Source organism: Benincasa hispida, chromosome 1 (genome assembly GCF_027475165.1).
Source record: "Benincasa hispida cultivar pf3 chromosome 1, pf3_genome.v1.1, whole genome shotgun sequence".
NCBI classification, from domain to species: Eukaryota; Viridiplantae; Streptophyta; class Magnoliopsida; order Cucurbitales; family Cucurbitaceae; genus Benincasa; species Benincasa hispida.
Genome location: NC_143478.1, coordinates 18964703 through 18979386, shown reverse-complemented (window position 1 = coordinate 18979386; position 14684 = coordinate 18964703). Strand labels below are relative to the sequence as shown.

The following is a 14684-nucleotide window of genomic DNA, read 5'->3' as shown; positions in this document are numbered from 1 at the left end:
CAAAATTTTAATTCGAAGTATTAAATTTCACAAATCTCAAAACCAAAATCTCTACCCAAAATTTGGCAAAACATTGAATTAGTAAATATAAAAAGAGCCAACAAAAGAATAACATTTTCAATCATTTGGGATCCTTTTGAATTGACCACAACAAATAGACTAATTTAGACTGCAAAAAATCAACAAAATCTTCGAATCTACAAATTTTGTGATGGACTTGTTTTCTTTCTTTTCTCTGCCACTGGTTGTCTTCAAAATCATGAGCTAAATTCTCAACATGTCTCTATGTATATTAATCCCAAATGTGTTAACTTTCACTCAACTACTATGGAAAATCTTATTAAAACATTTAATTCCTAAGATTTCTTCTGGTTCCACTATTCTCATTTCCCATTTTATAGTCTATATACCTTGATTGATGGAGTGTTTTTTTTAGATGGGGGAATGGAAGAAGGGAAGTGAGAGGGTATGGAAGAAGAGGAGAAGAAAAGACGAAAAATAGGGGACTATGAGGCCATAAACCGAAGCAGTGGAGAGAGAGAATGGAAAAGAGACAAGATGAGGTGTAGATAAACATTTCTCATCCATGGACTAACGATACGGATTTTTTTCTTTTTCTTTTTTTGGAAAAGTTAAAAAATAATAATGCAACTATTGAAAGTTCATTATTGTTTTTGAAACAAAATAACATCGGTTTCTACTCACATACTAACCAAAAGTATAATTTTGAACTTCTTTAAAAAAAAAACTTAAAAATAATATTAAAACTTTTGAAAATTTAGTGGTATCTTTTTTAAACAAAGAACAAAATCTAAAAATATTCTCTATAATTCAAACTTAGATTTCACAAAAGGATTATCTCATCAAACTCAATTTTAATAACCAAAGAAAAAGAAAAAGAAAAAAAAATCCAATTCAAGTTTTCAAAACCAAGTGCAATTTTATAATCAATTTTTTGTACCATTATAACAACGACTATCTATTATTTTAATTACTAGCAATTGGACATCAACCCCTTATTAAGAATAATTTGTATTATAAGATTATAGTAGTAATAAGAAGGTAGTCCATGCCTTAAGTAGGAACTGAAATTATAATGAAAGGATTTCAGTTGCTCCAATCAATACAAACAAACTTTTTAAGCTCTCCCAATCAAGTACAGAGCAAGATTCATCATTCAACTATTCCTCCCTCAAAAGGGGGGGTCAAGGGTGGAGTCACTGACAACAAAGGATGCAGATCCAGTTCATTGCAAAAATTCCTAGTAAGCAAAATAAATCCTACAACTACAGTCAATCTATTACCATGATGCCCATAGGAATTTTGTCGATGTTCTAGTCGATCGATGTTAAACTAGTTTCAATGCTCGAAATATACTAAAAATCCAAAACTAAAACAACATATGCCTCTCTTCAAATACTAAAGTCTGAGAGACAAATCTCGCAACTAGCCTAAATCAAAGAGGCTCATAAATAAAGAACCTCTCTAGTTCTCATGATTAACTTCAAGGTTCTTTAGTTTTGATCCCAATTCATCCTCGTCGTCGTCATCTGCTACAGATTCCTCGTCGTTGCCATCTTCCCCTTCGGGATCATTTTCATCCAAGGGCCCAAGCATATTTGGAAATTTCTTGAAAATATCCTTCAACTCATCAATGCCTTCATCAGAAATGAAATTTCCATTGATGTTCAGCAGTTGAAAACCAGGCTTCTGAACCACAGTTTGAGCTAAAACCCGAGCACCAGCTCTCCTAATTAAGTTAGTATTTAAATCAACTTCCTTTATTTTGATGAGACCTTCTAACGCCTTACTGATCTGGATAGTTCCTTCATCCTTCAGTTCATTCTCGGCCAAACTTAAGCCGGTCAGATGGGGCTTTTGAGCTATGCAAGCAGCTAATGCAGAAGCAGCTTCAGCTGTAATGTCATTTCCAGCCATTTCCAAGACTTCAAGTGCAGGAGCTGTGTCCTTTAGTATATTGGCTATGGCAATTGCACCTTCATCTTCCAAGTTCAGGTAACTCAAATACAGCTCCTTGAGCTCTGCATGATGTGAAAGGGCTTTACTCAGAGCAACTCCACCTTCCACTCCAAACATGTTGTCCCGAAGGTCAAGTTTCTTCAATGCGGTACAAGTCCCAAGTGCTAAAGATAAGGCAACACCCCCTTCAATGTCTATCCTTGTAGAGGAGCAACGAAAATCTTCCAATATAGAACAACGCTTTACAACTTCGGCGATAGCAAAAGCACCTTCATCGCCAGTCATGTTATTATGAAAATGTAGGATTCTAAGCTTATCTGTTGAAGGAATCAACTCGGATACCGCCTGAGCAGCTTCCTTGGAAATTCCATCATTCATCAAATATAGCTCCTCTAAACAAGACTGTGATTTCAAGAGAGAGCCAAAAGCTCTAACACCCTTCTCACCTAAGGCATTGTTTGAGAGGTTCAAGGATCTCAAGATGCTGCCTTCCAAAGCATCAGAGAACAATTTCATGACCTCTAGAGCTTCTGACTCTGGTCTTCCTGCAATAAAATCAGAGAGATCCACTTCTTTTAATTGATCCTTGAGGGACACAAGAATGGGCTCAGTAACACGAGCTGCTCCTAAACCAAAGCTTCTGTTGCTGAAACATATCTTGGTATAAGAATTCCCTGGCTCTTTCAAAGGCTTTAGAAGTTCTTCAGCTTCCTCTGCCTCGATAAAGGCTCGTCGACCTTTTGAGATGTCAAACCAGATTTCACGAGCACTAGTGATATCAGATTCAGCCTCCTTGTCTGCCTCAACTTTAGGACCTCTCTTAAGAACCTCAAGAAGAAGCCTGCTGCATTCCTTGGCATAGAGTTGCACAGCAGCACCCCCATCACCATTCCGCTGCTTTTCATAATTCTGATTAGCTGTCTCAAAAGCAATATCTTCAATTTTCTTTGACTCATCTGTAGCCTCTTCCTGACTAAGAGTGCCATATTTTTGGGTGAAAAAGGATTTGCTGGTTAGGTTATTTGTCATCCGCTCCACAAGCATTTTCCGAGTATTTTCACTAGGAGGCCACAATTTGATAGAAAATGGCCTACGTTCTGAGTTCATGGTTACAGAGTCCATTATCAAACGAGCTCTAAATCCAGCCGCCTACAGCAGGTACAATAAAAAGAAACTTAGTATTATAAGGAACATAAGCATTAAAAAATGACAGAAGTGTCTAGTTCTCAAGCAAATCCTATTCACTAGATAAGGGAGACAAATTAGAACACACAAGTCATGAACCGAAAACTCGCCCTTATAAAAGCAGAAGCAGAGTTATTTACCATTTCTTTTACTTCCACTAAGCAATCAGCCAATCATTCTTGGAGTCCAAACAGTAGAAACAAAACAGGACACATATTGGAAGAAGAGCTTGCGGAGTAGAGACAAACAAATATTCAACTTAACTTTGTAACATACAAGATAAAGAACCAAAGATCTAGAAGGTTAAAACTGAAGACAGGTTGTTGTCAAACCATTTCAAGATGACTCCTTTTTTTTCACAATAAATCAAAGAAACAAGAAGCAAGAAGCAAGAAGCAGTTTGGATTACAAATCAGGACAAACAACAGACATTCACGAGTAAAGCTTCACTCCCCAACCCCATATCCAACTCTGTGGGGGACTCTTCCCTTCCAAACTATTACTCTATATTATCCCTAAACAACAAGCAAAATAGATATGATAATAAAAACACTACCCGAAGCGGCCAAATGTCAAATACAGTTGAAGTGAAACAGAGAAGAAGAAGAATGTCAAAGAGATTTAAGGACATCTACCATGGATCTAACACAAGACTAAGCTTCATACACTTAAAAAACGAAGTTGAGAAGAAAAAAGAAGCAAACCCAGAAACGGATACAAGCAACAAAAAGGAAGAAAACCCTAGTAATGAAAAGAAAAGGGAAGAAGAAGAGAAGAGAAAAGGAGCGTTCTTCACCTGGTGGAGATGTGTGGAGGCGTCAGAGAAGAAGAGATGATAATATGATAGAAGGGAAATAGAAACTGAAAGAGAGGGAAAACGGAAAAGAAGGGAATTTGGATTATTAAACAGTATTTAGAGGGGCGAAATGCGAAGTCTGGGAAATGGTTCGGGTTTCGATGACGGCCTTTGTATTGCGTCCAACTGGCGGAAGCCAAACAGAGGAGTTTGGCAAATTTGAACTTTCAGGCTGTCCCCTTCCCCAGCTCCCCATTTTCCCCAAACTTTATTTATTTATTTATTTGAGATTAAGAGAAAACAGAAGAAAAAGCTTTCAGCTATTTTTTAATCATCTAGCGTATACTTCTCATTATTATTGGAGAAAAGAATAATAATTTTTAAGTCTAGTTTGATATTCCTTTGGTTTATAATTTTTTATTTCTAAATTTATTCTTGTTTTCTTTATTTTTTATTATAAATTTCTTATTTGTTTTAAGTTTTTAGTTAAATTCTCAAAATAAAAACTATTTTCAAATTAGGTAATTATTTGGCTTTTTTTAAATAAAAAAAATTAAGTCTATAAACATCTTTTTTCATCTATTCGTTTTCACCTTTTTTTTTTATCTACCGTTTAAGAGTGTTTACAAAACCATAACCAAATTTTGAGAACTAAAAAAAAGTTTTTTAAATTTTGTTTTTGTTTCTAAAATTTGGCTAGTTCAAATATGTACCTAAAATATGTGAAAATCACGAGTAAGAAATTATTAGAAAATTAGTACAATTTTCAAATATGAAAACCAAAATTCCAATAGTTACTGAATGAGATTTAAAAAAAAAAAAAAATTAAAAACATTATTAGAGAGGAAATAACAAAACAGAAAAATGAGTAGGTGCAAATGATGTTTATAAATTTAATTAAAAAAACACAATATATATATATATATATATAGTATTCAAACGGCCCTAAGCAAAGGTGTCACTTTACTTGTAATATTTTAAATAAATCATTGATTGGCATTGTACTAAAAACATTAAATCTCGGTATCCATTTAGCTGTCAAAAAAAAAAATCCATATCGAATTAGTCATTATTGTCCTTTAAAGTATGTATTTGAATTTTAAATGGTGCTTTTATTTTAGTCCATGTCACTAACATAAGATGAGGAAAGATATTTTATTAGACAAACATGTTTTCCTAAGCTTAAGTAACGTTTTGGACAAATTACAAAAACCACCCATGAAATATAGTAAGATATAAAATTAGACCATTGAACTTACCATTATTATAGTTACAGTTGGAATAGAGGCACACATATAGGGGAAAAGACAATCATATGTAATTGGACCCATGATGCTCCCAGGGATGATATGAATTATGATGAAAATCAAGAAATGAATGTAGGAATCACGTGGGTGAGATGAAAATGTAATATGCTCACCTTTTTATCTATTTACATAATTTAAAGTAAAAATGTTGGCAGAGGAGCATGTGCATGTGGGTGCTCTTAACAGATTTTTATCTTATCTCAAACAAACTCAATCTCTACCATCATTTCCAACATCTCTAAATTCTCTCCACACATAACAAAATTCAAGTTTGTCTCTTCAAAACAAGATCCAATTCTTCCATACACCCTGCTTTTCAACTTTTACCTATTGAGTTCTCCATTTATTAAAGTGATTTTCAAAATTATTCTTAAATCAATTTAATGTTTGATTTTTTACTTCTAAATATAATTTTCATGTCATGATTCTAACCATTTCAAAACTCAGACCAAAATTCTTCTGCTGCTTATTCTACTTCTCTCTTCCTTCTTTGTTCTTAATTTTTTTTAAAAAAAAAATGCAGTTGTCTTATGAGGAACAAGAGGAAGGAGCGAGAAGCAAGAGGTCGAAGTAAGAAACAAGAGGAAGAATCTGAATAAAGAAAAAATCAAAAAAAAAATTAAAGGAACAAGAAAAATGAGTGAGAAGCGAGAGGAAAAATCTTGACAAAAGAAAAAAATCGAAAAACAAATTTATAATTATGTTTGATAAGAAACAAAAGGAAGGAGTGAGAAGCAAGAGGGAGGAACGATAATTTGTTTGAACATCAAACCCTCCCAGAACAATCTAGAGACAAGATAGTACTTTCACACACAACTGACCTAAACAAAATACCATTGTTCAGACAAATTTAAATCTTGGGCTAAATTTCATTTGGATTCCTAAAAATGGGCCTTCTGTAACAAAACCTCCTTCCAAAAGTCGCATTAACTGAAAAATGGGTGAATCAGAATTTAAAGATTTAATTTTTTTATTAGAAAAAAAACCATTTATCATTTTTCTCAAGTGTAAGCAGTAATATCTATATTGTCGACTCTATTAAACGTCTAAATAACTTGTACCATAATATTTTGGCTAATTTCCCTAGACCATAATCAAGAATTCTGATCTTAATGACCCAATAGCAATCAAGTTTGTTGAAAAAAATTACACAACACTATAACAAATCTAATTCTAACACCCTCATCTATTTTTAAGTATTATAACAAATATCCAATTTATAGAAGTATAATATATAAAGTTTTTGTAACTCAAAATTATTTCAAAAAATAAACCTTAGGAAAAAAAACTCTTAAACCCCTGAAATTGATATTACTGGTGTCAAATTTACAGTGTTCTCCAACTGAATGCCTCTTCACCAGAGCTTGGTCATTTGCGAAGATACATCAATTCATAAAATAAATGCAATGCATTTCAAGGATAAGATTCTTGTAAGGACTAAGGTCATTCTATCTAGCAATGGTATTTCTTACGACTTTATACAAAAAGATCAAAACCCTTACCATTAGGGAGGAAAAAAAATCAAAGGATCATGAGCCATAAAACAAATCAGCTAATTCGAACCTCAATCTAGCTCGGCAGCAGCAACCAGATCTACCACTATCTGTACATCGTGTTTTTTGGTTAGCGATGATGAATAACGACACAGTGCAGCCATCTACAGCCGTGAGCTCTGGAGATTAACCTTGGTCAGGGCTTTAGCAAAATAATTGCGGATCTCAGGAAGTATGCGCTGAATTAGAAGAGAATGCCTGCAAATATTGGCCATGAAGAATGGCTTAGAAAATGCAAGCAGAAACCATGTTTTTCCATTAATGCTTCTTTAGCTGTGCACTGTACATCTCTAAGGGCTTCTGATAGTGATACTGATACTCTCCATTCAAAGCAAGCACTGAAGGATCTAAATCTAAGAGTTTAAATCCTAAGTTTTTTTTTTTTTCTTTGATATCCATGAGTGTCCAGGCCAGGCTATATGTTGGTTGCAAAAATTAAGGAACTTAGATGGAGTTTTAAGTTAATTGTTTGATAATTTGTGAACTAGCACTTGAACAAGTTCGTAAAAGTTTCGTTGACTGCAGAAGAACTTCAGGTTAAAATTCAAGCAGAGGAAGGGTGAGAGATGAGGATAAGGTTCGAAGGAGGAACATACCCTGGCATTACACTGAGTTTTTCAAATTGTTCCAAGATATAGAGGATGCACGTGTGTCTCAAAGATATGGCATTAAAGGCCTCTGAGAGTTCATACATGCTTGAAACATTTTCCAATGATATATCCTGGCAAAGTTTAAGATTAACATATATATATCATATACATGTATAACAGCTTGAATTACACAACATGAGAATGAGAAATATCAGAAAACAAAATTAAAATTTGGTCATTCTTAGCTCACCTGTGCAATGGTATATTCGCACAATCGTTTAAGTCCCTCCAAGAGATACTGATCAGCAGCTCTCAGGAGATCTTGAGCAATATCCAATGAAACATCCACAGATCCGGTGTAAACAAATCTGTATGAACAGCTTAAATTCAGTTAATCGACATAATACTCTTTGCATTTATATTCTGATAACTTTTGGAACTGGAATTTTGCAAACCTCATCATTAGCTCAAAAACCTCCCATCTAATATTTGGAATTTCTATATCCTTAGCATCCTTCTCCTGAAACGCATATTAAAAGCAATCGGTGAAATTGGGCATTCTGAAGTGTACTGTTCCAAACTTCCAAGTACTTTAATTAATAGAAGTAAGAACGTGCTCAAGAACCATAAATATTAAATGTATCAAGTATGATCACCGACACCAAATGGGGGGAAATTTCAACATAAGCCATTATGACTGGTGATACAAAAAATACGGCTTGCAGTTGAAAGGCTAAGTCCCAAATTAAGCTAGAAACAAGGATGACAAAATTGGTTTTGAACACATTTGGACACTCACCCGATAGCCACCGTCAAACATAGCACGGAATGCATCCGACGAAGCAAGCAAGCAAATTCTGTGGGCATGGAAGCGTCTTCCTGCAAATGTCAAACGGAAAAACCAAAATTTAGATGAGGTCATTGGAAAAGGAAAAGATTATAAGTAGTTTTAAACATTAAGAAAAACAATAAACGACCTTCAACAAGAAAAGTCACATCAGATAGTGTCGGATTGTTCACATACTGCTCACCCAGGTAAACCTGCATGACATATGTCAGAATTACAGTACTAAAGAGAATAGTATCAAAATTATAGATCCTATGCCCAATTTTTCAGGTAATAAAATCAGAGGAGAATAAATACTTCAAACTCCAAGAAACTGAAACAGATATTTGAGGGACGCATATTTTTAACCACAAACTCAAAGGATCAAGGGCAAGAATTCTCAAGCTTGCCCACCACTCTCTCCCTTACACAAAGTCAGGTTTTCATTCTCAAAGTGAATGTGTAAAGTATATTTCAAGGCATATGTTGGAAGGGTAATAAATCTACGAACATCCTACCTGTGGTGTTGGGGATGGTGGAGCAGCATCCACAGGAGAAAGAGTCATCGCTTTATTTGCCAGCTTGTACAGCGCAACAGCACCATCAAACTGCTGCTTGAGACTTGAAGAACCAAGCAGACCAAGAAGCAACTCCAGACCTGGAAAACACATGCATTTATTCTACAATAAAATCTCCATTCATTAATAACAAGTTGATCCAGAACTGCACCCTCAAGGGAGAAAAAACCACAATGAAATTCTAAGAATATGACATGCCATTATTGTCGATAAATATGGTCCTCTGATCATCGGGTGAACAAAGATGAGCAAGAGCAAGAGAGACTCGTCTTTGCACAGCTTTCTCAGCTACACGCATTAGATGTAATAAGTGATTTAAAACCTAAGCAAGGAAAAGAATGTTATTAAAATTTGGAAAGTGTCCATATTGACAAGTCAACAGACTAGAACATCAGGAACGTCAAAGTCCCAAAACAAAATCGGTAAAAGTTATAGCTTACCCTTCCATGTATCTTCTCCTCTAATCTCTTGAGTGTCTTTGCTACACAATCTTTTGTTGCCTGAAACAAATTTGCCAATTTATTTAAGTCGTGACAGAGCAAGACAGTGAGGAAGCACAACTACTGAATAAGAAACTGTGGAATGTGGATAGCCTCCAATAATGCACACAAAGAGGGGGGGTATTTAACAGTTACAACTAGATAGATAAGGAAGGTTAAGTTACTTGCACTATAAATTCTCCATCTTGAAGCTTCTGAACTCCTCCGACCCTAATAAAATCAGATACATTATCCTGCAGAAGGAATCAACAATTACAGTTCATATCAAATTATTTAATGATCACAATTGTTTGGTAAGGCAGTAGGATTGAGACGCAACAATTCATCGTTAAGTTTATATCACTATCAAAGGTAACATACCTCATTATCTGCAAGCCCATAAAGAGCAAACGCTGCATTGTGTTGCAAAGAACCATTTTTTGAATCCAGAAGCTTCAGTAATGGCATTAGACCACCATTATGTGCAATACCAGCTTGATTATGAGTTTCCTGATAAGATAATTTTTTTATCAGTTTCAGCCAAGAAATTCACAAGACCTTGTCATTTAATCCTTTTTTTTTTTTTAAACAACTTAATACACAGACATCCAAAAACCAAGCCCACCAAAGGGGGCCCCCACTACAAGAAGGGACCCGAACTATACAAAATCAAATCTAAAGGATAGTTACAAAAAGACTTCAAAATCGAAGCCCCATGAAAAATATGAAACCAAACAAGAGACCAAATTTCTCTAGTATCCCTTTCAACCCCTCTAAACACCCTACTATCCCTCTCACCCCACAGCACCCAAGTAATAGCACAAACACAAGCACACCAAAGAAACAGGCCTCTCTCCCTAGATGGTGGATTGAGGAGAAATTCCTCGATCATATCTCTAACATCTCTGTGTCAGGCACTCAACATGCCAAATGTCTGGAAAAAAAAAAAAAGAATCCCAAACATAGCTCACAAAATCATAATGCCAAATAATATGGTCCAAGTCTTCCTCCACTTCCGACAAAGAATACAACAAAAAGGCCCAACCATCAGCGGCATCTTCCTCACAAGCCTATCCAACGTATTAAGACGGTCATGAAGAACTTGCCAAGTAAACAACCTCGCCTTTCTAGGAACCTTAATCCTCCACAACAACAAAAAGACAGACTCGCCAAGAGGAGAAGGGTTAACCAAACACCGGAAAAGAACTTACACAAGAAACCTTTCACAGGAACAGGACTCCAAACTCTCGCATATCTCCTACCACAACAAAAGGGATGACTCTCAAGAAGAGAACGGAGAACCACCACGTGCATCGTTTCTCCATTGGAAAGAGCCCGACGAAACCCGAAGGAAAATGTACAAGAGCTCTCATTCCAAACAAGAAAATTTGTCACAAAATGGTTTTTAAAAGAAGGTAGATGATATAACCGGAGAAATAACCCACAGAGAGGTCTCTCCCCCACCCAGTGATCTTCCCAAAAGTACATCTCTCTCCCTTCCCCCACCACACACTAAACCCAACGAGCAAAGACAGGGAGCTCTTTCGAGATATCTTTCCAAAGATTCCGGTAGGTGCCTTTAATCCTAAGAACACTCCATAAGGAAAAATAAAAAATGGGACAGCCAGAAGGAGAGGAATAGTGCTTTAGAACATCTTTATGAAGAATTATAAAATTTATTATTGGGTAAATGGAAGGCTGCTCTACCAAAAGGAATAAAGACTTTAAGTACTGAACTTGGAAAGCACACAAGGTGCCATTCTAAATGGAAGATAAAGAATATAGAATACGGTACCTGTGCCAACCTCCCCAATGCAAAAGCTGACATTTCTCGAAGCTGTACATCAGGTGATTGAAGCATCTCAATTAAGGGTCGAACAGCACCTCTCTGTACAATATGAATCTGCAAATGTTTGATTCATTCAGTAAGAAAATTAAAAATAAAAGGAGGATGCGCAACAGAAATTGAAGGGTGAAGCCATCCTTTGTAATAAAACAAATATTTAAGGAAATAATGGTCTATATACATAGGGCACTCTTAGAAAATGAATAGTTTACCCTTCTGTTTGCCAAGAAATCAAATAACAAGGACATAGATTCTCAAATCTCCCTTTCAAACTTGTTGGCATGAAATAATAAACCATCAATTTTTATTCACCTTACAATCCGAATCAGTTGCTGCAAATTGTCCAAGTAATAATGCTGCCTCCCTTTGGCTCTCAGAACAGCAAGAACTAACACAAAAGGGAAAACCTAATTCAGACTAATGGAGGTCAACTTTTTCTTCACAGCATAACTAATTATGATTGACAGAGCTACAATGGTATAGAGAAAATTTGAGAAGATAGGCACGAGAAGTGTGCTGACGCAGTAATATACAAAACAAGTTACCAGATTCCTGAAGTTACATGTAATGAAGAAGTAACAAACAAAAGATGCGACAAGAACCCTGAAGGTTGGAATACCTGAGTAATCCAATAACAGGTTGCAAAGCTCCTGCAAGAAGAACTTCTCTCTTTATATTCGGGGATGAGTGCACCAGATTTCCAATAACGCCAACCTAAAATCCATGAAATCCATATATTATAGAATGCAAAACAAATGTCACTTCATTAACAAATGCTAAATATTCAAGCTTGTGACATAGAAAAATCCTACCGCTTCATAATGTATAGCAGCATCCTCAGAACGAAGCATCAAAATGAGTGTAGGGAGAGCATTGCACTCAACAATCTGCCAGTTAACCAAGATAATGAATGATTTACATATAAAACCTACAGTTAAACATCCAATTTGAAGTAAAATGCCAATTACCTGGTTTTTGTTCTCATCGTTCTTAAAGGCCAACGTTCGTAATGCCCCAGCAGCAGCTCTTTGCACCTTTGTGTCAGTAAATTCAAGTAATTCAACAAGTGGAGGAATTCCACCTTCCATCCTGAATGTTTAAATCCTCATTGAGATCAGGTTTCAATCACAATTGTAAAAGTTAAAAGTTAAACCACTAAACATACCTAACCCGTGTTTTGATGAAACTGTTCTCATGGGCAAGATTTGTAATGGCATCTGCAGCTCTACGAATAACACTGTTTACAGCTCGAGAAGCACCATCCTTGTGTCTCTTCAATAGTTCGACGAGGTGTGATAGAGCCCCAATGTCAACTATCAGTTGCTGGTGCTCTGGCTGTTGATAAAAGGAAGAAATGGGTCAGAAATCATTTGCAGAAATGAATAGAGAATTGGAAGTGGGATGAAGTGGATAAGTTGATAACTGATGCACACGCATTACTAAGCGATGTTTTATTTATATTTAGATGCAAACGTCCAACAAAAGCCTGAAAGGGGTGATGCATGAGCTACAACTATAGACATGCAATCCAATTGAAAGATTTCATTTACTCTTGCAACACCTTGTGGAAAAACCTCAGACAAAATGAACGAAATAGTTCCCAGCTAACTCAAGTAGAGAAAATTTTGGCCAGTATCTTCTTAAACTAAAAAAAAAGGTGTAAAAATAAGTCATACACGCTATCGAAATGATAACTGGAAAACTTGTATGCAAATACGGCAGGTCAAACAGAAGAGATTAAATTTGACCTTTACAGCCAGTAGTCCAAGAGCAAAAGCACTTCCTTTCTCAACCTCGTGCTCAAATGGCTTAAGACTACGATCACCTTCAACAGTAGGCGGTGCTTGTAGATGTTTGACTAAAGCCGGCACGGCTCCACCTTCCACAATCACGTTTACTACTTCTTCTGGCAACCCCAAGAAAACGCAAAAATTCCAATCAATTAACGAAAAACTTCAAAAGAAAACGAAGTATAATCATCCTAAACAAGATTAAACCCTCGTAACTCTAAAGATCGAAAGAGAAGAAAAAAGCGTAAAAACACAACGAGATCGAAAGGGCGTTTCGGGAAAAAAAGAGTATACCGTTCTTAGCAAGCTCGGCAAGAACATGAGTAGCTCGCTTAGCAGCAGCTCGATCGGCTTCCTTCCATGAAAAAGTGGAATTGAGAATTTCAACTTGATCACTGACCTCGGTGAGTAACGCTTGCTTGGCGTCCCCTGTAGGTACAGAGATCTCCCGTTCTTCTTCAAATTCCTCCTCCAGTTTCCGCTTATGGCCTTTCCTCTCTGGGAGACTCTGATCTAGGCGCTTCGGAAGCTCCATAAACAACCAGAGTAGCTTGGATAACGAGAGATGGAAGGAGGCTGATCCAAAGAACCAAATCTGAGGGGGGTTTGATCAAGTGGGAAAAGCCGAAAAGGGAGAGAAAGAGGAGAAGAGAGAGAGAGGGGGGGGTGTTAGAGGGTAGTTTAGGAAATTCGCACGGTAAATGTTTATTTTTCAGATTTCCCTCTTCTTTTGTCTCTGTGTTTTCGTTCTGGCTCGCATTTAATCAAAACCGGTCAAAAACTTCCCCCGCTCTGGACCGCACTATTCATTGTCGATTCGTAAAAGCTAACGTGCGCTCCCGCCGGAAAAGTAAAAAGGTCAAAAATAAGGAAACTTCTGCTAATGTGCGCTAGAGGCTGCCCCACAAAATTTTAGTGGGCCCGAATAAATCCACGTTTTGTCAACAACGGAGGCCCATCTTCCCCTGACATGTTAATGGGCCGTATAATGATGGGCTTCTGCTCTCGTGAAAATAAATGTCCGCATCATCCAACGGCTCTCTCTCCCACCATCTAAAGTAAATGGGCTTATTCATGCACGTAAACCAATTGGACGTGCGTGATTGTCCACGTGTGCTGAGATGAGAGCCCACATTTCTTCTCCTTTTCCTTTATTATTATAATATTGATATTTTTCTTCCTTTTTTTTTTAGTTAAACAAAGTGAAGAGTAAAGATTCAACAATCAAACTGTGTGGAATCGAATTGGCTATAATATTTGATTGATTTCAATACTAACAGAGTTGCAATCCTCAAATTGGAACGCAAATTGTCGGTTAATGCATTTGGCTTCGAATTAAAATTGTGAAATGGAAATTGGAAGATAAAACCTTTTCTTATTTGTGGTAAAAATGGGAGAAAAAAAGTAAATTCTATTCTTATAGTTAAATGACAACGAGGAATTCAAACCTACTTGATTAAAGTAAATGTTTTAATCAAGTAACTTATCTTTGAGTAGGTAAGAAGTAAAACAGTTAAAGAATATGTATTCATATGAGGTAAAGAAAGTAATTGCCTTAAGTTTCAAAATTATTGCTTCAAAAAAAAATCGAAATTATAGAAAACTCATTTTTCTACCGTCTAAAATTATACTATGCCTACCATCCGAGTAATAAAATTGACAAAAAAAATTATAATATAACTTTAAATATATAGAGACGGATAGAAAAGTAACAAAATTAAATCAGTAAACATAAATTTTACCTATCAACTTTA

The 14684-nt window shown here is 36.0% G+C and overlaps 2 protein-coding genes across 3 annotated transcripts; both read right to left on the bottom strand.

Moving 5' to 3' along the window:
* Positions 1–1135: 1135 nt before the first annotated feature.
* On the bottom strand, positions 1136–4258 carry RANGAP2 (RAN GTPase activating protein 2). 2 transcript variants are annotated; one of them, XM_039050688.2, is made up of 2 exons: positions 3962–4258; positions 1136–3129 (listed from the first exon to the last, which is right to left on the bottom strand). In XM_039050688.2, exon 2 carries the CDS (start codon positions 3100–3102, stop codon positions 1486–1488), a length of 1617 nt encoding a protein of 538 aa, XP_038906616.1. In that variant the 5' UTR covers positions 3103–3129; positions 3962–4258; the 3' UTR covers positions 1136–1485. The 2 variants fall into 2 exon arrangements, with proteins under 2 accessions (XP_038906616.1, XP_090171532.1); XM_090315406.1 differs by lacking the exon at positions 3962–4258 and adding an exon at positions 3306–3862.
* Positions 4259–6543: 2285 nt separating this feature from the next.
* On the bottom strand, positions 6544–13706 carry ARIA (ARM repeat protein interacting with ABF2). Its single transcript, XM_039050765.2, has 19 exons — positions 13225–13706; positions 12889–13046; positions 12306–12475; positions 12109–12229; positions 11953–12027; positions 11760–11854; positions 11453–11528; positions 11090–11197; positions 9676–9804; positions 9480–9548; positions 9256–9315; positions 9014–9137; positions 8756–8895; positions 8389–8452; positions 8211–8290; positions 7867–7931; positions 7662–7779; positions 7418–7542; positions 6544–7019 (listed from the first exon to the last, which is right to left on the bottom strand). The coding sequence occupies exons 1-19, from the start codon at positions 13463–13465 to the stop codon at positions 6926–6928; spliced, it is 2112 nt and encodes a 703-aa protein (XP_038906693.1). The 5' UTR covers positions 13466–13706; the 3' UTR covers positions 6544–6925.
* Positions 13707–14684: the final 978 nt, after the last annotated feature.

Excerpts from the sequence above, each read along its gene's own strand:
- ARIA (XM_039050765.2), bottom strand. The coding sequence starts at position 13,465 with ATGGAGCTTCCGAAGCGCCTAGATCAGAGTCTCCCAGAGAGGAAAGGC. Across the intron at positions 9,138-9,255 it reads AGGAGAAGATACATGGAAGG|GTTTTAAATCACTTATTACA; the intron begins GTAAGCTATAAC and ends TTCCTTGCTTAG. Across the intron at positions 8,291-8,388 it reads TGTGACTTTTCTTGTTGAAG|GAAGACGCTTCCATGCCCAC; the intron begins GTCGTTTATTGT and ends TGACATTTGCAG.